Source organism: Ammospiza nelsoni, chromosome 1 (assembly GCF_027579445.1).
Source record: "Ammospiza nelsoni isolate bAmmNel1 chromosome 1, bAmmNel1.pri, whole genome shotgun sequence".
Taxonomy (NCBI): domain Eukaryota; kingdom Metazoa; phylum Chordata; class Aves; order Passeriformes; family Passerellidae; genus Ammospiza; species Ammospiza nelsoni.
Window position 1 is genome coordinate 71,493,350 of NC_080633.1, and position 25,027 is coordinate 71,518,376.

General features: G+C 39.1%; 1 protein-coding gene across 1 annotated transcript in view; it reads right to left on the reverse strand.

The window, feature by feature from the left end:
• PHLPP1 (PH domain and leucine rich repeat protein phosphatase 1) overlaps positions 1-25,027 on the reverse strand; it is a gene marked incomplete at its 5' end in the record, with an annotated part of 136,657 nt that overhangs the window by 26,054 nt on the left and 85,576 nt on the right. The window contains 7 exon segments of the mRNA XM_059467657.1: positions 246-401; positions 4,227-4,322; positions 6,189-6,249; positions 7,857-8,059; positions 10,051-10,281; positions 10,809-10,955; positions 20,672-20,838. Coding sequence (XP_059323640.1) covers positions 246-401; positions 4,227-4,322; positions 6,189-6,249; positions 7,857-8,059; positions 10,051-10,281; positions 10,809-10,955; positions 20,672-20,838 — 1,061 coding nt within the window.

The following is a 25,027-nucleotide window of genomic DNA, read 5'->3' on the forward strand; positions in this document are numbered from 1 at the left end:
AGATTTCAAGAAGTAGGTGTTCAGCAGGAGCTTGGTGGGAAAAAAGAAGCAACCATATAAGGAAACAAAACCAGAATAAAAAGAATGTGCTCTGGTGAGTTGGGCAGACATCTGTTCTTACCACACAAGGCTTGGCAACTTTCAAATTAGAGGAACCTCAGATTACCCTCTGAACCAGGAAGTAACAGGCCAAGCAAGGCTCATCACATATAAGTCAAAAGGAAAAAATCTCTTTATAATTTTACCTGTCTGCTTTCAGAAGCAGGTTGGATGGCAGTTCCAGGAGCTGGTTGTGCTGCACGTCCAGGACCTCCACCTGCGTTCGCTCGAGCCGATCCGGGAGCCTTGCTAACATGTTGTGTCCCGCCAGCAGCTTCCGCAAGCTACTGTTGTAAAACAACCTTAAGAGAAATGAAAAACACCAAAAATGAGAAAAATTTAAGCTGAGGAGTTCCTTTGATAATTTAAATATGGTATCATGGCTCATTACAAAGAAGTGATTCAGCCAACTGATTAGCAGATGTGATATTAATTACGCACAGATCCAAGAATGTCTTCCCACTCTACACCAACTTCTTCAAAAGGTTTTCAGAGACAGGGAAAGAGGTTCACAGATGATTCAGGAGTGAAAGTAGTGACAAAGGGTTATTTTATGACACTGTATAAAACATGAATATAGAAGCACGACAGTGAAGGAGGTAATTGCTAACAAAGGCTGCAGAAATCTGCACAGGTGGGATCCCCTTGCCAATGCAATCACTTCAGAAGTGGGGGTGAAATCACCAGTCACCCCACAAGCTTTACAGTGCTCTACTCATCATGTGCTGACTCATAATCCAATGCAACTCCCCACCCCCACAATTTTTCTTTTCTGTTAATACCAGACTTACATAAAGCCTCCTTTCCAGTTCTACAGCAAATGAAATTTATCTAATCGGCTTTACTTTCTTGAGTTTTTACAACCAATAGAAAACCTGGAGTCCCACCCCCCTGCTCCATTTTTTGTGGGGCTAGAGAGAAGGGGAAGGGAGAAGAGGGCAACATAAGGAGAAAAATAGCTGTTCTGATCAAACAGTATAGCTTAAATTTACAGGATAGACAAAGGAATGAGGGCATGCACCTAAAGAAACCAAAATTAGAGCAACTCTCAATTCTGAACAGAAACCACTTTCAGCAAATTAAGGAAAAAAGATTATTCCTCATCTGCCACATGTCTTACATCTGTCTTACATGCCTGCTACTGTACTGTTTAATCTGGCGAGCCCATGCAACATGCTGACCTGCTTCAATCAAATACTCTCGAATTATTCAGCATTAAAATAAAAATCTTCCCTCTGTCACAATGACCCAAATACACATAATAAGCCTCCCACCCTCTTCTCTACAATGCATCAGGTCATGGGATTATTGTGCCAAAATCATCAATCAAGCACGTTGAGTATTTTCCCCTTGACAGATACCGTCACTCTCGGTATCTGCATGCCAGTGTTAACAGTTATCTCACTTGGCTGGGTTGTCTGAGTTATGGCCATGGATACAAGTCAACAGCCAGCCCTATCATTCTAGAAGGCTCAACACGGGATGAAAAGACCTACCAAAGTGATAATCCTATCTATTATGTATTCATTATTTAACCATTTTTGGTTTGCTCTATTTTTACTTGAAAAATCTCTCAGTTATGGATTTGCCTTTGTATTCTGTTTTTTGAGACTGGCTAATACTGTCAACACCAAATATCAGGGTAGAAAACAGAACTGTTTGACAGGAAAAAAAAAAAAATTCCCTTGGATTTTTTTCTGGGATGGTTGGGGGCAGCACCATTTAAAAATTTTTAAAAGAGCTGAAATTGTGCCAAAATCCTCAGAGGTTTTCTCTTTCCATAACTCAGAAGAACTCAGTAAATCTTTGGGGGATTTTGGTTGTTTGGTTTTGTTTGTTTTTTTTTTAATTTGCTTTCTCTTATTTTTTAAGTCAGACAAGCACTGAAGGACCTGGGGTAGCTGAAAAGAGGTTGAAGGGCATTTAACTAAACAAGCTCCTGATGAGCCTGGGATGCCTAGTTCTCGAGCTGGGTGGGGAAGCAGGATGCTGGGACTGCTCTTCCATACAGGCAGCTTTCCCGCTTGCCCAATTCCCACTGGAAGTTTTTGTGAAATCAATAAATTCGAAGGACAAGCACGTCATTCATCATCAGCATCTTCTCAGAAAACATCGTTTGGGGTAAGCATCCTACCAACTCCTTTACTAAACAACTCTTCAAGAGAACGCAATGTTGACTACAGATAGATCTTTTAAAAAAAAAAAAAAACCAGAAAAAAAGGAACAAAACCACATACAAACATCTGTTCCCTGATGGCAACAAGATCGTTTTGGCAACCCCTAATTGAAGCATTTCCTTTCTCTTTGGCAGTATGATTTTTCTGAATTTGTCCTGAATAGCTAAGACCAAGTACCCTTTTTTGTTATTTTTCAGTACTTTTAAAGCTAAAACAGTTGCATTACAGTCCAGAGGACATTTTCCCTCTTCCCTCAATTGAGACAAATGCTAGTACAGAAACCTCTATCTCAACTGCTTCAACTCTTTGTCTTCAAGGACTTTTTTTCTGTTTCAAGAGGCAAACACACAGTATCAAGTGTAGTTTGTTTAGATCAGATGCAATATTCACCCCACCAGGAATATGCTAGTCACTCAAGGCTTCAACATTTGTATTTAAGTGTCACAAGCAGCCTCCTAAGAGAGCCCTGCTGATTCACTTCACAGGTTTCCAGAATGCTATTCTATGTAGAAGAAGAAGTACAGAGCAGAGCACCTGAACACACTCATTCAGTTTTTACTTGCATTTCCTTAATACTTAACCATGTTGAGCCATTTGCATTTGAGTCCAGACCCAAATTTCCCCAACAGTTTAGGATATGCAAAGCCTGCCTTTTAAATGGAACAGGACTCTAAAACTGAGCTGACTTATTAGGAGCTAAGCTATCTAGACATATACTACAAAGAAGAACTTTCAAAGATAAGCTGTTTCCTGGGGTTAATGATAAGATGGCAGGAGAGACAAGTGGGATGTTGACTGTACCTAATTTCAGCTAATCATTAATCTCCCAGAGATATCCGGTATGCCTTGAAAGTTCTGGCTGTTATGAAGTGCAAATGAAAGAAAAATGAACTTTTGCACCTCCACCTTCTGAGCAGGCACAGCCTCATTTTTTTTGTGCGTGTTCATGAAAAAACAGAGGGATTAACAGTCTGCACATCAGCCTGCTAGTTTGCTTTGTAACTCTCCTCACATTCTCTTCTGCCCATATTTTTGAAATCTACTCTTTTCCCATTTCTAACACTAAAATGGACAAGTTTACACCATCTTACACATCCACCTGACCCAGAAAAAAATATCATTCTTGGTTTCTGATGCTTTTCTGTGCTGTACAGCTCCTTAAGGAAGATATTTGTACTTGATGATCCTTGTGGGTCCCTTCCAACTCAGCTTATTCTGTGATTTAGTAGCTCATGATACATCATCATCTTACACAACATCTCTTTCAAAGTGTACAGAACAACCTAAAATGACAGCTCTCTTCCAGTGAAGGCAGGAATTTAAAAATGCCCAACATCACCACCTAAGCAGTATAATTCACCTAGAACAGACAGCTCTCTCTAGAACAAATAATAGCAAGACTCATTTATTATTTAAACTCAACTCCTATTTTGCTTCCTCTTGACTTCTTTTTTATCATTTATATTTATCAATTTTAAGTTTACACTTCTGGAAAAGAGATCATCTTGGTAGTGAAAGCAATTGTTCTTCTTGCAGGAATTTACTTACTTGATGAGGCTTTCTCTTTTTTAAATCCTTTTTCATTCAAACCAGGCTGTGAACTGGAGTCTCCAAGCATCACTGAAACTAAACTGCAAGTGCTGAATTTCTAAACTGTCATGTAAAGTTATGGCTGTAAATATTTAATATTCAGTACTAAAAATGAAGTGCTTTCCTGCCTGAACAGCCACATGAACAGCTTCAAAGGCACTACTTTCTCTGCATGAAAGTAAAAGAAGAAAGGCTAGGTGGAAGCTCAAGGCATGATGACACCCCAACAAGGTAAAAATAAAATCAAACAAAAGATAAAACAGTCCTGACAGTCACTGGAACAAGCTAAACACTGAGTCAGCAATTATTTTTGAATTGTTTATCCTGTTCCCCATTGTGGAACTGGTATGCAAGACTCACCGGGCAGGCAGCTCACGTATCTGATTGTGGCCAACATCCAACACTTCCAGTTTCCTGCTGTCACACACCCACTCAGGCAGGTTTTCCATGTGATTTCTGTGAATAAAGAACACAAAGAGGTGCACCTAAATTATAATTGAGACGTAAATGCTATTAAGAACACAGCCCCAAGAGAGATACAGATACCTGCAGGAAACAAATCTGCTACATAGCATGTTGCCTGTGAGATTCTACCACCCATCCTTCTGCAAGGGCAGTACCAGCGCAATCAGGTCCTGAGTGAGGGGGCAAGAAAGCTAACAGCAGTGTTATCTCCCTACATGTGCAGTCACTAAGAAAATGGAAAACAAAAAAGCTTCCAAATTACCAGGGGAGTATTAAGAGTATCACAGTACCAAAGCTGAAATCTCTCCATGGAGAAAAAAATTTCTGAGATGCTCCTCAGAAGATATTCACACCTTACACAGTTGAAATATCTCTTCAATTTCTCAAGTACACTGAAATCCACTCAACCATTCTTTTGCTATCTCAATGAACAGAGCAAAATTTTTTTCTGTGTATCTTTCAAGCCAACTGTTTTGCTTTTCTTGCATTTATCTTCACAGAAACTAACCCTTCTGGAAACTAACGTCTTGGAGGCAAGGTTTTCCAAATCCTGCATGAAAACATGCAAATAGGCACTGTGGGGCACTCCTGCATCCTGCCTTAATGACAAAAATTGCCAGCACAAGACACATGGAGGAGATTGTGTGCAAATGCATCCACATCATGACTACTTCAGTCAGAATACGCAGATGCAAACTGGACATCAAATAATAGTCAGACACTTGTAGACCTGAAGTTCAGGAATAGGATGCTTATGAAGCACGAATATAAATCTATAATGTACTCATATCCTTTAGTTTATTCCTGCAATAGTACTCAATCAAAGTATGCAATGGCAACACAACCCCTCTTCTGAGAGATTCCATTCTGATCTCAAATGGATTTCCCAGATTCCAAGAGAGTCAAAAAGCTAAGGACACCCTACCCATTTAGTTACAATGCCATCACTGCAATGAAGCACAAAAAGGGTTTTGTGATCAAAATCATGCATTCTGCACCAATTCATTAACAAATAAATGGAGGACACAGCTTTTCAAAGATTGTTTTTCAACAAATCCCTTATTTAGTCACACCAGTGTGTTACATTTAGGACAATGTGAGTAACTGAGGGCTGATGAACCTCCATGTTGATGGCCACCAGCCCAGGTAGCTCACTAATTGTTATGATCACCCTCAACAGCGTAAGTGCTTTACGCAGGTTTTTTAATGAATGAGATTATCACTTTAAATGCAGATGAGTAATTTCTTAAATAAGACAGTCATTAGGCACGTGTATAAATGTTTTCCTGATTCATTCCTGGAACTGTAAAACAAACTAAAACACACGCTTTTTCCATTTCTTCCCTTATCCCACCTCCCTCATTAAGGTGAAATTTATGTATGCTTTCAAATGGCAACTGCAGACATCCCTGCAGCAGCCAGGGCTACAGAGAACTACGAGGAGCTGCAGGAGCTGCCAAACTGATGAGTAAACTATCAAACCATCACCTACGCTGGGCTTACGCTGCAGACATATCCAGAAAGTAACTTCTCAACAAGTCTCAGATTGGTGTGCATTTGAATCATCATGTTCTAACTCCAATGGAAATTCTTTAACTATAAAGAAATAGAAATTTTGATTTGGGCAATAATTTAAAAAAAAAGAGAAAATCTATAAAAAGGAAACAGGAAAGAACTGACCTTCTGAACTGCAGGAAAAAAGCATCCTCTAACTCTGAAAATTTAAAATTTGTCTTTTCTTATCCCAAGGTCCAATTCCTACCCCCATTCCCACTCAGCAAGATGACAGTGAATGTCATTGTTCCATAAGTCTCTTTGATTTATATTTCATGGGTCCAAGAAAAAACATACCCTTACCTAGAAATATCCATATAAGCCAGGCAATTAGGAACTGGATACACATCAAGGTGAACAAGTTCTAGGGGAAAAAATACATATAACAAGAAAAGTGGTCATAAAGATTTGCACTTAAATGACTGTTCGATAAGAACTACTTTAAGAGCTAACACACAGAGATTTCAGACCACATCAATAACCTAAAATATTTCTGAAGATATGGACCTTTGTGAACCCCTTGTGAGTTCCGTTTCTTTATTATGTTTTAGTACATTGTTACATTGTACTTGCTATGACTGACACTGCATAACTGATCTGATGAGAGTAGAGCACAGGATTTTAAAAGTTTCATGGCAAATTCTCATTTTTTCCATTTCTGTCACAAGAGCTGTAACTTCACCTCCACCGCCCTCTACCCAGAAGAGTCAGTCACAAAACTGCTCTACTTTTGTCTCACTGTTCACTTAAGATATAAGCATGGGAAGGGAACCTCCCCACGCTGGAACAGCAAGTTACAGAACACCAGAGTCCTTTAGGTCACGGCAAGATCCAGAGTATTTGTCAACACATTACATAAGCCTTGGCATGCCTATGGAGTTCCCAGTTGCAGGCAGATCTTTTATAACACAACTAGAGCTAGTAATGTTATTATTGAAGCAACCAAAATATAGTTCATGTCTTAAGCTTTCAGGTAGCTAGTGCTTAGTGCTAAGTTAAAAAAAAACCCAAAACCCAAACAGACATTTATTTGAGCCTACAGAAAAATCAGCTGAAGTGCAACTGTAACAAGAAGTTTCTTTGGAAAATGAGATGAAAACAAGGTGGCCAAGGGTAATGAGAGGACAAGCCAGGAGGAAGAGCAAGACCAAATAGGCAGTTGGTTGCAAGACATGGGTTGACTTGGATTCTCAGCCCACATTGAACAGCACATGCTCAGATTATGTTAACTTTTCTCAGCTACAAAGATCCTGGCATGAATACTTAATGAAGGCACAGGCTTAGATATTGCTAAGATGACAGCCTTTTAAAGGCAGTTCAGACTGCTCATCAAATGCACAGTTCTCCTACTTTGCATTTTCTTTATTCCACACTGAACTACTCTAAATGATAAAAAATGATTAAAATTGTGGTGCAAACTGAGTATTTTAAGTAATACCAGTTTCCAAAGACAGATCAAACAGATCCTGTTCATGAAACACAGCAGTCATGCAACTGCATATGCACAAGGCTGCATTATTATTATCAAATACAAGGAAATGAAGTTACCATTATGAATTTCAGACCTTTCTGGACAGCTAAGCAGCTGGAGGGAGGAGCAAAAATTTAGAGTTTTGGGTTGTCTCCCAAATGGCCACTTGTTCAAACTTTCTCAGTGCAGAGAAAAGCAGTAAATTCCTACTGGTTTTAGTAGAGCAACACATCAATGCAACCAAAATAAGTGACAAATTCAAGAACCCTCCCTACTGACATAGAGAAGAATTTCTGAGATTTTCACAGTTCTTAGACCTCCAAATTGTATTTTTATTAAGAAGTCACTTCCAAAGCCCAGAACTGCCAGTAGCATTACACAGCACATGAGAAACCCTTTTATCTAGGACTGTGTCAAGAACCTCCTGACTGTGTGCACTACACTCCAGAAGCATCTCACAGAGAGCCAGGTACAATGACAGTACCACAGCTGCCACTCACCATTGCAGGAAGCATACAAAGCTTTGAGGAAATAGCCGCTGATTTTGAGGGTCACCAGCTGATTCCGCTCACAGTGCAACACTTCCACGTTGTTAAAAACTGTCGCGTCCAGCTCCCCAAGTTTGTTGTCTCGCAGATCCAGTTGGGTCACATGATGCAGAAAATCTATTTCCTCGGCCTCCAATCTCCTAATTGAATTCAATCTTGCAGACAAAAAAGGAGATGAGTTGTAGTTAGAAGGCAGGCTCCTGCTGACAAACCATTGCTTGCTCTACAATCAATCAGCTGCACTGGATTAAACTAGCACGCTTTCAGGTTCTGATCAAGGTTGATTTTTAATATTTTCCCCTTTGTTATGTTACAATTTTAATCCTTTGAAAAGCAGGATAGCTGTGTTCTGTAGCTTTATCCCTCATGACAAAAGAATGATGACACCAAGCTCCTTTCTAAACTACTTTGAAAAGTACTGATGAAAAGCTCTGCAAAAAGCTAAGCGTTACTGTGCCTATAAAAATAAAAGATGATCTGGCTGTTATTTGTGCCCAATAGTTTGGAAAAGAACAAAACTTCTACAGTTCTTGCTGGCCTATCATCTGCTGGAAAAATCCAGCACATACAAGTAACCAGCATGTATTGGAGACCCTTGCCTTACTGAAAGGCCAAATTGAGATTTATGAATTCCCATGTATTTGCTTCTCGCCTCTCCATGCTTCACAGCACGCAAATTCAGAGCCCTGAAAATGGGTGTTGAAACAAAATAAAGCAAAAATCCAAGACAATTTGGTCTGACAGATAAAGACGACAGGTTTTAGACTTCTTTACTGCAGTGCATTGATACTGCTAATACTCAGCAACTTCCCCAGAAGTTATAACTGAATGAGATTATCTATAGCCCCATAAAGTTTAAGACTGCAGAGCACTCCAAAGAGATCAGTTTCAAATTCCCAGCTCTGAGCAGAACACTAAAATCAGTAGAGTAACTTCTGCTGGCCCACTAAGCCAACTGAGTCCTCTCTACAGCAAATGACAAATACTTGTAGTTCTCCTGTTGCTCCTGCTTTCCAAGCATTGACCTCTGTGTAACAGTTGTGTTTTCAGAGTAGCTACATCTTCCACTTAAAAGAATAAGGGTAATTAATATGTCCCCTCCAACACCATCTTACCTTTTATATTTTCAATTTGTACGCAGTGCTTCTTTGTGATTTCACTGAAGCAAAGCACTTCATTGTACAGCAAGTAAAACATTTGCTATTTCAGTTAGTGCCACAAAGAACCACTGCTCACTGCTAGGTGCAGAAAGGATGCAGCAGACAATCAGAGGGCTGAAACTGCACCACTGGAACTCATGGCCAGGTCAGCCACAAAATCTTCTGAGGCGAATTTATTTGCTTTTAACATATGTACAAACACAGACATATTTTAACCCTACCAGAAGCACTTCAGAATTCACCTATCTATTTCAGCTAAACTTATACTGGCCCATCCTAGACTGCAACGTCTTGACAGCTACATGGCAGTACAGTAAAATAAGTTTTATCTTACTTTAGCTCAACTGCATAGTTCCAAAATTCATTTATAAGGACCTCATGGTCCAGGCTCTGAATTGAGCCTTGACCAGCTGATTGCAGAATTTGTCTTCCCCAAAGACCATAATAACAGAGAACCATCTCCTACCAGAGCCATTTGTAATAAGGATCTCTTTGGACCCCTCTGAGGGCATCAATAAAATAACATTACTAATGGTGGACAAGGTCTTTTAACATACCAAGAAATATTAAAATATCTGGTTTTGCCCTTTCACCTTCAATGCCCTTTTCTTCACCTCACAAATCTGTAAGATTTCAGATAGAAGCTTTTTGGGCCAGGGACTATCAGGTCTATTGCATTAACACTGCAACAACACTAACTGCAGGAATCACAAGTGCCCCAGGCTCCATTTTGTTTGATCCTTTGGTGCAAACATTAATTTCCCCTAAAACTCATTTCATATTGATTCCCCTAAATGCTCCAACTTCCTCCAAGAAGAGTGCTAAGTCACGGCAAGTGCTGGGAGTTACATAACACCACCAGAAACATGGTTCAGTGGACAAATACAAGAGAGTTATACCCAGAGGCAATTCTGACAGCCAAGGAGAAGCCACTTCAACACAAATAATTTAGGCTCACTAATTCTTCCCCTTTTCTGAATACCTACCTTAGATCCACGTGCTTAATATGAGGCATCCTTTTTAACACCTGTAGGTTCAGGGTATCCATGCAGTTTCCTGACATACACAGCTTATCCATGGCAGTCAGCTTCTCCAGCACTCCAGGAATGTCAGTGAACTCATTGAAGGACAGACTCACATAGCTGAGTTGATGAATATGCTCCAATTCATCGGGAAGGGACTGGAGAAAGTTGCCATCCAGCAAAAATGTCTGCAAGCTATTAGAAGAGGGGAAGGGAGAGTGAAGAAAATGAGTGACCTGTTAAATCGCATTTCCTTCCTATAAACACACAAATCTGCTGCAGTTACAGTGACATACAATATACAAAAGGGCAGCAGAAAGAAAAATGCTAATGAATAATGTTGTAACATCTGCTACAGAAGACATTCACCAAATAATTAAAAGCTTTGGCAACTATGAAGTGTTGGCTGTTAGACAGTTCTATCTCCAGAACTACAACTTGTATGACAGCTGAAGAACATAAGCAAGAAGGGTTAAAAGATTTCCTTCACTGTGAAGGTGACCCTTGTGTCAAATGCTGGAGACTGGAAGAGCTCTGAGGCACAAAGTGTGCTTTCCCTCCATCCACAATTGCTTCCATATGGATCTACAAGCCAGTCTGCTCTGACAGAACCCTGCAAGTTAAAACTGTTTCTCATAGCAGGAGTATGCAGAGTCATGAAACTGCTTGTTGCCTTTGTTGTTGTCAGGCTGTGCATGTGAAAGTTCTAAGAAAGTACTTGCTTGTGCATTTCTCCTACAGCTGCTGGAATGCTTCTGAGGCCATTGCAGGACACGTTGAGTTCAGTCAGCGTTGGGATACTGCAGACTGCCAGGGGGAAGTCTCCTAAATTATTATTCGAAAGGTTAAGGCTCTTCAATTTGGTGAATCTAAAATGAGATAAGAAAAAATAAAGGAAACAAAATCAGTAATCAACACTAAGTTGCCTCACAAGATTAATATAAGGCAAGTTTGATTATCTACATACAAATCACATGCATTTTTAATTCATATGCTCAGAGCAACCAGGGAAATGACCAGACACACAAATTCAACACCACCTGTAAGAGTTCACTCATGTTAAGCTGACAAAGAGGAACAGACCCTCCTGAACAACACATTAAATGCATTTTCCAATGAGCATAACAAACAAAAAATCCCTTGCCATCCTTATATATTTCACTTCCGCGGCATCCCACCCTGTACTAAAGCATTGCTATTTTCCTGAACCCATTTTTTGGTAGTAAAACTACCCTTGTGGTAGTTTTACTACCAAAGGCGCAGGAAATTCTCAGACTATTTGAACACTTATTTTTTGTGGTGCTGCTGACCTGTGTGCTCAGGACCATTCATGTTTGCCTTCCAAACAAAAATTCTGATTAGAATAGACTGTTTGGAATACAAGTGGGAAATGTGCTGAATTAAAACAGAACTTAGCACAGCTTCTGTAGTGACAGAGGCAAAATTTTGCCCTTGACATGTCACAGAACTCTTAAAGCTCCTTGGTTTATGACACCAGCCAAAAAGAAAGCAACTTGCATGAGTTTGCCTTACTAAAAATGACCAAAATCATTTAAACAAAAAACCCAAGAAGGGAACAATCCAATTAGCCAGCCTGCATGTTCAGCAACATTATTATGGTTGCCTGACAACCACTGGGAGGTGTGCCTAAAGCCAAGTAAAAGGATGAATGAAAAGATCTGTGTCAGACTCCGATAGAAGGGAGGAAGTTTCTATTCTGGCACAGCTTATACCAGGACATTTTATCTGGACTTAATTTACCCTTCATTAAGGATCAAGACCTTTATTTGTGTGAGCAGACTTTTATATAACTTGGCAATGGAAGCAAAACTGCACCCATGAGTGCTGCTATTCCACATAGAAGTAATCTCCAGCAGCATGTGCCAATGTATCCATAGCCTCTGCATCAGCCCATTCCTACCTCAGAGAACTCTGTTCTCCTCCAACTAGGAAACATGGAGAGCAAATGGATCAAGCATTAAAAGGTTAAAGAGTTTTAATAACAGGTACTTTCAGTGAGGGCAGGCTGTAAACTCATATAACGTTTACACAGGCTTGCAGCAAGCAAGGGAATGTTGTACTCTCTAGTGGTATTTTGGTGCAATGATGGCAGGAAAAAACAGAGAAAAAACATTGCCAGAGTTATCACAAATTTTGAACACCCTGTGCCATGCTGGAGGCAGAAGAAGTTTGGAACAAAGTTAGATGGAGACTAAAGGAAATCTTGCAATCAAATTAGTGCTGCAGGGGAAAAAATGCTACTATGCAGAAACGATGACTAGTCTATCTCTAAAGGAAGAACTGTAAATTAAAAAGGAGGCAAAGGTAAGTTAGTAAGAGCTACTAGCCGGGAAAATAAATATGCACGTTTTAAACACTATACCTTCATACTCCTCTATTTCGAGAGAAAGGACTTAAAAATCTTGAACCTAGAACTGAGACACACAATCCTGCATTTATCTTGAAGATAACTGTAGATTTAGGGCACAGATATACTGCCTTGAAATTTGGGGTGTTTTTGTGGTGGAACAGCTGTCCCACATCATCCTCAGTTAGCTGCAAATACAAACAAGAGTGCTCCAAGCACTGGATTCTGAGCCTTTAAAATATTTTCTCCCATTTCGGCAAGTACAAAAAAAGTAAAAACGTGAAGATTAAATCAAAATAACTCAGCTGCTGGAGAAACATCAAAATGTAACCTTTCCAATTTTCAAGCCAACCATGAAAAAAGAATTAACTAATTTAACAACCACAGCGAGGCTACAGCCTTTACCTGTGCCACTCTGTAGTCTCACAAGGATAGTCTCAGGGCTTTTGCCCACTAAAGAATCCACTAGAAGATCCCAAACACAATCTTGAGATAAAATTACAGAAGATCAAACTAACAGAGCAAAGAGGACTGGGGCAGCAGTGGTAAAGGAAGCTAAGAAAAACAGTAAATCCAGTGCCATGTTCAGCTTCAAGGCTTTCTGCATACATTCTTGTGCATAACTGCCCTAGGTCAAAGAGGAGGAGAGGAAAAAAGTTCCCTCTACCCAACATATCTGGATTACATCTCTACTACTCTAATCCATGTTGTACTGTGTGCTTATTAAAGGTCTTTGGTGAATAATCTAACTAGGCAGGAAACAAACTGAACTGGTTAACAGGTCTATTTAGTGCATAAGTGAGAATGAATACTACATCCAGTATTGGATACACTCATACAAAATGTACATCAAAAAATAGACAAATTGTTGAATCACATTTACAGAAACACTGAAAGATGGATACCACAGTCTTAGTTACAGTTAAGACACTAATTTAAGACATCTGGCCGGAAAGAGGTATTTTGTTCCCCCATTGCAAGCATGTTCATTTAGAAAATGCTAAAGTAGTATTTCTTCCCATGGAGCATTGTCAAGTGCAGAACATTACTGAGCCAAACTAGCAGGCATTTGCTCAAAATTAAGATCTAAGTCTACCTCTCATCTTTGGCTACTCACTTCACACTATGCACATCACAAACATCACTTCCATTATGGAGCACTGCCACACTGCACATTTAAAATGCTGCATTGTTTATAGTACTTCTTATATCTACACAGATTTACAGTCAGTCACACCAGTATCACTTGTATATCACATCAATATAAATAACATAGGAGAGAAGTATTGTAAAGACTCCAGATTTCTGTTGCAGCTGAGTTTGCAAAGTATCAGGCTTCCAACAGATTTTACAGAGCAACATCTTTGCTGTTTTCTCACACCCAAATCTTTACTCTTATCAGAAGCAGGCACAATGCTGCCCACATGGCATTGCTAGAAAGAAAAAAAGGCACAACGTTGCTCATTTGAGGCATGACTGTAATAACCTCACATCAAGTCCATACATATGTTTTTTGTCCTTCTTCCATGGTTCCAGACTTTGTTATATCTTAGTAAAAGTCAGCCTGAATGAAGAACAGCATCTCTCAATACACTATGCTCAGTTAGGTTACTAAGCTTTCTATTGTAATGGCCAATACATAAACACTCACTTTGCTGCACAAAAATAGCCCTACTTTAAGCTAGAGCAAAATATTGACATGTCAACCCTTGGATTTAAACATGCAATATGACTGAACACTAATTGCCCTAATTGAGTCAAAAACTGCCCACTTATTTAATCCTGAAGCTGCCACTTCAGGAAGGGCTTTAGTTTGACATATGAAAAATAAAGAGAGGGACTAACAAGAGAAGTTTGTATCATGGCAGAGCAATGAACTGACGTGCTAATTTCAAATTCAGCTCTACCTGGTGTGAACAGCAGAGGAATTTCCATTACACAGTACAGCATTTGTGTTCCACTATGTTTGGGGCAAGGGGAATAGTGTATTCCAACTGGAGGTCATTGAAATTCAGCCATAACAGGCCCATCTGACAAAACTGGTCTTGCCCTACTCTTACAAAAACAATTAAAAAGCAGTATTTTACTACATCTGCAAGGGAAGGCATGGCTTAATAAACAACTCAATCTAAGGAAAGCAATCACTTTCCCACACCTACCTCCAGAACCTGGGCTCTCATAACTGTGCTGTGGCTACAGCTCAGTAATATTTTCAAGCATCAACGTCGGTGTCCCTCATTCTCAGCACCATGTCTGAGCAGAACAATGGTGTTTGCCTTGCAGTGCTGTGACAACTTTTAGAACCCAACTAAAACTTTCCACCTTCTTGAACACCTGCTACTGTGGCCACTTACTTAACCACGATGGCAATTTCCCTAAAATTCTGCCATGGCAATTTCCTCCCTTGAATTAAAACGTGCAAATTACTTTCCTTCTGCAGTTGTGTTGGATTACCCTCCATGGCCTTACTGCGTAAGGGAGTTGCCAGCCTAGTGCCAGAAATACTGTCATACATTCCCTTTCCAGAAAGCTGCCATTGCAAAACCCCTAAATTAGTAATATAATTCAAATGATGTTAAGATGAGTTAATATAGTTAAGTCAAATTCAGACTACCACCAAACTTAACAAGAATAAAGCTTTTATTATATTACATGATAGGTAAGAGTACCATGAAGACAAGAAAACCAAGTGTATAGTTTTGTTAGTGGAAATAACTTGAACCTACACTACTACACAGTGCAGTTCTCAGGTTCTGCACATACCTACCACACACTGCTTCACATGGGGAGGAAGACCGACCTCAGAGGAAGGACAAAATTCTTAGGAAAAAGTAGTGAAAATATATTCACTTCCTCTCAATTGGAAATTTATAATGGAAATACAAAAGCATCAACTAGGGGTGGACTTCCAAACTGAAACATGTTTAACTACATGAAAAGAAACCCTTTACTTTGGAAGCCATATCCAAAAGAACTAGACAACTAAATTGGAGACTGATACACAATAATTGGATTCCATAGATATGTTCACTTGTTGAAGCATTACTTGGAAGAGATACTGCTGTAATTAGCCTTACAGTTCACTAAAGTGAATCCAACTAATCCAAATGCAAATTCTACTTTTAGACTACATTATTTTAAAAGCATGTATCTCTTACTGCCATTTATTTTTCTCACACCACTATTAAGTTCACTGTTCCAATATAAAAAATAAAAATAAAAAATAATTCAATGTGTTTCAGGCATTAAGCCAATTTTGCAATTGTCCCCACTTAATCATTGGCAGAGACTTAATTTTATGATTTAATTTTTCTTTAATTAAATATCAGTGATTTTTGCTGGGTGTTCACAAGGGCACTTCCTTGAGATCACAAAGATACACAGGAGTTAGGGAGAACACAGTATCATGAAGGCTTGGAAGGGTGCACTAACAAAAGCAAACTCTTTGTTCAATGTCTTTACAAGCTGGATAAAACAAAAGCAGTGAAGTTACATAAAAAACAAACTACGAGTGCCATCTTTACCATAACAAATATTTTTTTAATAATTCCAAAGCTACAGAGGTGAGAAAATAAGTGTAGCATTAAAATACAGCAAGCACTCGATGAGGTTTGTACTAGTAGACCTCTGGTTGTCAATACCATCCCACCTTTCCTCTTACCCTGCTGCTTAGATAGCTGCACTTCAGTGTTTGACTTTATGTGAAAGAGAAGAAACTATATAAAAGGTTTCCCCCTGTCCAAGACCAACAGAGTTGTGAGAAGAAGCTCCCCACATCTTCACACACGGAACAAGCAAAGTTAGTATGATCCACAAACAAGGATTCATTTGAAAAACCCACCCAAAACCCAAACCATTAACCCCCCCTAAAAAAACCCCAACAACCCACCTGCAAAAACAAAAAAACAAACAAACAAACAAACACAAAAAAAACCCCCACAAAACTCACAAAAAACCCCCATAAACAACAACAAGAAAACAAAGGAAAAAAACTGCCTCAACTCAAACATACAGCCCCCAAAATAAAGTGGGAGGGTGGGGAGGGAAGGAGAAAGCTCAAATCTTTTCCAGTGCCCCTGTGAGGCTGACAAAGGGGTAGTTTTATAGTTCACTCCATTAAACCATCCAACTTTCTCCAGTAACCTCAGTTTCATACCCTGATAGCAATAACCACAAGGAGTACCTCAGGGCACTTTGAGGCCAACCAAGTGGCAGGCTGGAGACCTTCCTCCCTGCTCCTCTAGGTACAAGCTAAGATCAAGCTGCATCTCACACTGACTTCAGGCAACCTTGCCTGCTGGGTTCATACCTGTTAGGTTGGCAGTACTGGTTGGCCCTTGCTTCCAAGTGTTCTCTGAACAAAGATTACATTTTAATTCACCTCCTTATTGCACAATGAATTTGTAAGGACAGTTTAGTTTGAGTTCCCTGAAATCCTGGGTTTTCAGATAAAAACTGGAAGTTGCAAGGGATTTCAGAAACACTTGCATCAGTAATTCAGAGTGCTCTAGTTTTCTCATAACTTAGAGATACATCTTCAAATTTCTGCCACTAGTCCAAAGAGTTTCACCAGAGATGCCAAGAAGGCAGTGGATTTCTATAAGGGCTCTGGGAGAAAAACTATACCAACTCATCTTAAGATAAAAATCTATATCATCACTGTTAACAATTAACAACCACAATCAGAACAATAATTCGTTATTTAGATAAAACTGGCAAGCATAATTTTATTTGTTTTTAAAACAACTTTTGTGTTTTATCTATTTTTAAAACAACTTGTAGTGTCATACTACATCTCGCTTTTCTTTTTCTTTTCTTTTAAATCTGCAACAGTCATATCTTTAAAATCCACATACCGATAACTTACTTTTCAATATTAGCAAGAAAATAATATTCTTGATGCCAACCACTTTTTCCAACAACAGCAACTGAAACAATTACTTATAAAGATGAAGTGTTCTCAGTCCAGTGAAGTAGAGCAAGAGCAAATAAAGACTATGGTCTATTCTTGTGCCTCATCTCAGAGCAACAGTACTCTGCAAAATTAGCAAGCCTGTACTCTTCTTAGCATTTCAACCAGGAAATCTCCTCTCTTCTCCAAAAGAAAAACATCCTTTCCTTTAGTTTTAGAAAAGATTCTGTGAGGGAGAACAAGTAGCATCATTTGTTACTTTTTTCAGTACAGGTGAATTTTCAGATGGCTTACTTGTACATATAGCATGAAATATGTATTCCCTGATAAGTAGGAAAAACAATAGAGATTGCTGTATTCACCTTTCAATATTCAGAGTGTTCAGTTATGGAAGTTCACAGCTGCAGAGCATCTACAGCAACAAAAGGGGGTTGAGTGGACAGTAAAGCAAGTAGAAGTGCAGTTACTGGGAAAACTTACATCTACATCTTTTTACAGCTTCAGATGTCATGTACTAATCAGGACTAAACATTTTATTCATAAATACAACAAATGGTATTATTTTAACAACTGAAAGAAGCAACTGTGTAGACAAAAATAGGAATTCCTTTTTTCCTAATACATTCCTGACTGTACCTGCCATGACAGTGCACTAGTCAGCACATCATTACTATGATCCAGCTGCTTGCAAGTCAATTCAGTGGGTGGCTGAAAAGTTGGTATTTTATTGTGTCCTTGACACACTTGTTCTGAAATCCAGCATTCATTAAATTACCACCCAAAAGGATTTATTAAGAGGAACTGCAGCACCAAGAACTGCTTATAGTAAGAGTAATTTTCTTAGACTGCCTTGCTAACCAGGTTTTACTTTAAAATTGTACTGGGAAGGGTAGGTATGTAAATGCCAATGTGTTTTGTTCAAAACATCCAAGCACATGGCTATTTTGGAGCCTTAAATACTTGTAGGCTTGATTCAGTGGTGCTGTGCCTCATGTGCAGCTCCAATTTAGCAATTGAGAATTTTGTAGAAAAGCCAACAGCACCAAATCAGAACAGCAGAGATTTTGAACTTGTTTTCCTGTGATTTGAAAGAACACGGTGAACAGAAAAAGACTTTGGTTTATTCAGTGAAGTTTTAACTTGTGCAACCCCTATAAATCTGAAAATGATTTTATGGAATTAGTTTAAAAAGAAAAAATAGATCAATCAGATGTGTGTTCACAGGAACAACGAGCTTCACTTTACACCTGTTTTGATACTGGGTTTCACTAATGATTTCAAAACGTGTGGTGCTCTCTTCTTTCTAGATATTTGTGTGTTTACTCATTAGAGAAAAGCAGACTTGCTAGCAGTCAAGCTGGCTCAAAGCTTCTGGGGAACACAAGTACAACTCGAGTTTTCCCACCCAAAGGAGAAGCCAGTTCTATGTTTCTTAGGGCAGGAAGGAGAATGGCTTGGGAACACACTCCAGGGTCAGGCTCATGCTTTTGCTGCAGTATGGAGGCAAAAGGCAACCAGCGGAGCATGGCTTTTCCGAACCCTCGGTGGGAACTACTGCTACTTCAGAGCCCTTCCCACTGGCACAGCAATGGAAACAGTGGCAACAGCTTCCTCCAGCTACTCACTGTCTGGGTGATCCCACCTGTCCTGGGTGAAGGTAAGGCTGGAGGACATCAAGCAGACAAAGGAAGACATCAAAGGGAAACATCAAGCGCAGGAGTTTCTGATGCACCAACTCAGATACACCAAAACAGTGCTGTGTAACCTAATTTTTTTTTCTCCAGAAGTTCCCAGATCTGCCTTGTGCCTTTTTGACAAGCTCAAAGCAATGGAAGCAGAGCAGAATACTACTTGCTTACAGAATAGGGCCAGCTCACAGAAGAATGAGAGACAATCAGGTTTGCACCACCTCAGGTATATACCACTTCTCCAGATCCTCCTCATCTCAGGAAACAGGAGTATATATTGTCATCTGAACTCTTTCACTCTTTTATGTTCAGCCTCATGTTAGTAAGAAAAAATTTAATGGTTTTTTTAACTATCAGCAAGATTCATCAGCTGTTCCTACAACTGCAATACCAAGAGAACATTAAACAGAGAATGACCGTTGCCTATCACATTAATTATCAATACTTTCTAAGCCCAAACAGAATTAGTTGCAGGTACACAGTCAAATCCAAACCTATTGCAAACAGAAATTCACTGTAGGTACATGGACAAAGCATAACCAAGTATCTCCTTTACACTTTCTGATACTTAAAAAGGAAAAAAATTGTAAGAAGTCATTAAAATAAGAGACACTGTTTATTTGTCCATGTTCATCGCTAGCTTATGCTAAAATCCCACTTGTTATCTGGACACCTATGCTGACATTCACAGTCCAGTCAGAATTTCTCTCCAGATTGTGCTCATAAGGTCTTGGAATAGCTGCCTGCTTTGTTTGTGAAGCAGACTTGCTGGGTTCATTCATCTTTCATTATGCCAGATTTTTTGTTTTTCCAAAATGAAATTGGAATGATATAAAAATACAACAGCCCGCATAATCCATCTTGTACTTTTCAGTTGTTTTTCAAAGAGGAAGGGATTTAGGGTTTAAAACATTTTGTTTGAACAGGACCATCCACAAATACAATCCTGAGGTACTTTGCAATTCACTTACCACTCAAATTAAAATCACAGCTTTATATTCAGTATGGGAACATTCACCTTTGTGAACACAGAAAGGCTGCTGATTCCACAGAACACATACATTAAATCATTCAGAGCATCAATCATGCTGCTGTCTACCCATTTGTTACACTCTTGGATGAGCTGCAGTGGAAAGAACTGGAAGGTCACAGATACTAAGAAAGAAAAATAGGATTGAGCAGAGTAGAAGGAAGACAGGAACCAGACTGAATTTATGAAATCAGGGCTTCCTTTGCTTGGGGGGGCTAAGAGAAAACTTCTTCCCTTGGTCACATGCAGTACTGCTCCTACATAGAATGGCTGCCTTTGATGGGCAGCTCACCAACTCATACTCACTCACACGAGTCAAAGGGTGAAGAACTACAGTCTGGCCTCAGTAGGTACATAAAAACACATTATGAAAATTGCATTTTGAGCTGAAAATATCCTTCTATTTACAAGAAAAACATGAAGTTTCTTATGAAAGCCAGTCTGTTTCTAACACACAAAGTTAACCAATTTCTGAAGCATTACAGTCAGGCCAATGTTCCACAAGAGGAGGTAGTAATTTTTAGGGAAGTTCCTGCAGATCATGGCTCCAAGGACAAAGGAAGAGTGCTAGAACCATACTACTTTACCTTTGTAATTCACTAAGCGCTCTGCTTGTGGATGGGCTGGGGTTTAGCCTCAGGAAGTTCTGCTTTAAATTGAGATGAGTGAGGTCTTGGCTATAAAACAGGTTGGCAGGCAGGTGCTCCAGGCTGCAGCATGAAAGATCCACTGAGCTGATGCGTTGTGATGCAACCTGAAAGCCAAGTACAACACCAACATATTAATACAGTAATTTAAAAAAAAATAACATTTCCTTCACTCCTACCAGCACATGATAAATCGTTTTTTAAGCACAGCAGAAGCCAGTGTTGGCATATATAGCTGATCTAACACAGTTTACATAATTGCTGCAAGTTATGCCATGATCGCTTCCTTGGCTTCAGTGCTTAAACCATGTGCACAGAGGACTAGCAGGAAGAAAAGAACAAAGGTTTGTCAAATTAATATATGAAATGAATCTATTTTCTTTTATGAAGTTATGCAATACTTTACAACCAGAAAAAAAAATTACATGAGCTTTAGTTTAGACCTTTGGGTAGCACTGCCTCCTCCAAGTAAGCAGAAGTGAGAAGTTAGCAGTCATCACCACTGTCTTGGTTTCATATGTCCAAGATGATAATGAGTACTAAATGACAGAAGAAAAGTTATCCCATTTACACCTTACTGAAGAGAAAAAATAACCCAGCAGCAAAGCACTAAACACTCATTTCTTCTCAATGAATTAGAAGACTGTTCAAAAGTGATTTAAAAAAATGACAAAAACAAAATGGAGATTTGGAGGCTTAACACTGTTTTCCAGAAAGAGGAAGGTAAAACAATCACAATCTGCAGAGGCTAAAAAAATCCTATCACCTAGCACTATATATATATATAGAGAGAGAGAGAGAGAGAGAGAGCTAGAAGAAGGAGAGGCATTATTGGAGCAGGCATGGCTCGACCAAAGGAAGAGAAGCAAACAACTTCACCACCATTTTAGATTTCTGGGACCACACCAACAGTGCTCAAATAGTTATGGTGTTCTGTCAGCTGCTCATACCAAAAGCAGCTATTGTTTCACTGGCCTTTTATGCTGAGATTCTGGAGGTACAAATACCATATCTAAGGGGCAAAAAGAGAAAAAGACCCAACAACTCCTCATCAATGCCCAGTGACATAAGAGCTTCTCAACTCTGATGAAAGCCACACCACTCAACCTTCTGGGCTGAGATAGAGCCCCTGCTACAAGGCACTCTGAAACTAAAGGCATCACGTGTTGAGGATGTAGCTTGCCACTGAATTTTTTTTTTTTCCTCTCGAATGCAAGGTGCACAGGCCTTAGGACAAGTGGTTGCTGTTATAAACACACATAACAGAGCCGTAAGCTTCAAGGGGAACAGACACTGCAGTGTTTTTCTCCAACGCAACCATTAATAATCCAGTCCTCCCACATCCATTAAAATGTGTGAAATTTGGTTACTCAATTAGTTCAGTCCTTTTGTTACTGTAGCTAGTATTTTTCTGCCCCTTGTAGTATGAGACAAGAATTATTCACAGGTTATACTGAGCAGTCATCTCTGAATGCTGGGTATTCAGTCTGTTTATGCCCAGTTCTGTACAGTTCTGATCACACTGCTGACACCTGTTAAATTAAAAAGGAGGAATGTTTGATTTCAGGTGTAACACTTGCATACACTGTTGCTCCAACTACTTGTTTGGAATGTGACATGAACAGCAATAAGCAATCCAGCAGCACTTAGTAAGGCTCATTACTCTAAAAATATCTCAAGAACCAGAAATGGTAACTCTGAGTGGGAATCATGATAATGCAGCCAAACAAAATCAAATATACAAATTCTACTGTTGCCCAAAAAAAGGATGCAGATCCTTTCTTAAAACTGTAAAATCCTGAGAAATAAATCTAGTTAAAAGTAATTTTGTTTTTACAGGTTGTATGCACTGGTTATTTTTTGTTTGACTTTTTTTTTAAAGGGAACACTTTATTATACAAAGCATTTAATTAATATTTTCATGCAATTTACAAATATTGAATGATGCTTCTACCAGAGAGATAACTGTAAAACATAAAACCATTATTTTAAAAGGTCTAAGTTCTGGAATCAACTGTAATTTTATCAAAGTATTTCTGTTACCAAACAGTACTCTAAGAATTAACTCCCAAATTATTACAAGGAAGGCTCATATAAACACACAGTATTCTCACAGGCAGGGATAAAACTTCTCTTTCCATTGCTCAATACTGTGCTATAACAAATTCGTACAGAATAGAACAACAAGGTGAAAAAAAAAAGAAGAGTAACAAAGGAGAACATAATTGTAATACTTTCTTTCTTTGACCAGAAATTTTCACCAGTTATTTTGATGTTGAATATCAAAATTCTGAAATCATGTTATTCTGAAATCAATCAATCTTGCAATTGTCTACAATTGACTTGAAAATAGCAAGACTGCACATGCTTGAGTTTGCTATTGTTTATCAAAAGCAAAGACTTTTTTTTTCCTAAAAGATGATGCAGTTCTTTAATAAAGCACTGTGTTTCCCTGACTCGCTGTGGAGAATCACTGCAGAGATAAGCTGATAAAAGGTAGGAAAATGCTGAGTAGGATATCCTTCACACTCAAAGAATAAAATGCATCTGGTAAAAAGGAGAAAGTCTGCAGAAAGTCATGCTTCCACTGGAAGAAAACAAAACAAAAAAATTCCATTGTAAATAAATATCCCATCAAGTTATCTGGGTTGTGTTCAACACATCCATGCTCCTACAAAAATTGTGAAGACAGTTGTTGTGATAGCACTGCAAGAGGGAAAGGCTTTCTGGATACACAGGGAACTTGCATTAAGTGCCTGCTATGGTTTGTTTGGTGTTTTCTTGTGGAAAAGTCATAAGTATAGCTGTTGGATATGCTATATGTACATATATAAAAATAAAACCATAAGCAGCACAATTCAAAACTCCACACGCAGAAGCTGCCATGGCCCAAACCAATCCCTCTCAAATGTCTTCTCATCATATCCCAAACTGCACAGACCCCTCAACTTGTGTCACACGAAACCACTGCTGCATTTCCAGCCCCAAGAGCACTGAGGAAATGGCTGGGGCAATGACCTTCTCAAAAGATGGTACATCACACGCTCTCAATGACAGGAGCTACAGCAAGGAGCTGTAGAGTCAAGGCTTGTCTCTGCAAGACATGCAACATTTGACACCCTTGCAGCTTAAACACAAAGCAAGACCTCACACTTCTTTGAAGTCTGTTTTTCAGTTGGGATATTTAATAATCAAAAAATATGAATAAAAATATATGAAATATGCTGCTTTCTCCATTCCCTGGATATGATTTTTAAATACTTCACAGTCTGTCATTGTGTTGCAATGTCCCCCACTCTAATACCAGAAGAATAGTAATGGGATAAGGCCACACTGAACTTTGTACATCAAACCACAAAGTCCAAGGGAAGATTTTTTCCAGCTCCTGCTGCAACCTCAGTTATGCATCCTAGGTCTACACTGTTCTATCTTTTTTCAGTCTTCAGATGAATACAGCAAACTAACTGTAGTTTTGAAGAAGTGATACACAACATAGCACATGTACTACAAAAAGCCATGGGTCTACCCACTGCAAACACCAGAAACCCATAACTGCGCTTTTCATTTTCCCAGCAGCAACAAAATGCAGATTTGTACTAGAAATACCACCACAATAATGCTGTTGCAGAGTGCTCTCCCTCCCTTGGGCAGTGTGTCTTCTGCTCCTCCCCACCCGAGAGGGGAGGAGCACACATGCCAAAGAAACAGGAGTCTCCCTAATATGAAAACTCACTTTTACACGTATGCTACTTGTGCTACAATACAAATAAAAACAACTATTCCAAAAAGCCAGCAGTACCTCTGATGCCTAAATTCCACGCAACATTTCAAATAGAAGAAATTTGCCAGAGTGTTCTGATTTTATTTTTTTCTTTACTTATTATTTTTAAAAAGGAAACAGTATTCCAAGACCTGTGAAAATACAGTATGGGTTCACTGTAAATCTGCTGGCAACAAAAATACAGAAAAACACTTGCATCAACCCATATTCTCAATGCTTTTTGCTACAGAGGGCTGAAAAACCACTTTGCTTTGTCCATCAGTATAATGACACCTCTGTCATTGGGCTATGCAACAAGACTGATTATGGTCTTTGTTTTAAAGCCTTGGCTACACTACAAAAATGATCTGTTGCTGACAATGGATGTCAGCAATGGGCACAGCTGAACCCAGCTGTATGGACAAACACAAGTCTTGTTTACACAAGGACATCTTTTGGTGTGACCTGTGGTGTGAATTTAAACCAATGTAATTATGTCTTTTTCCTGTTTACCCTCATCCCATTACCTATAGTTC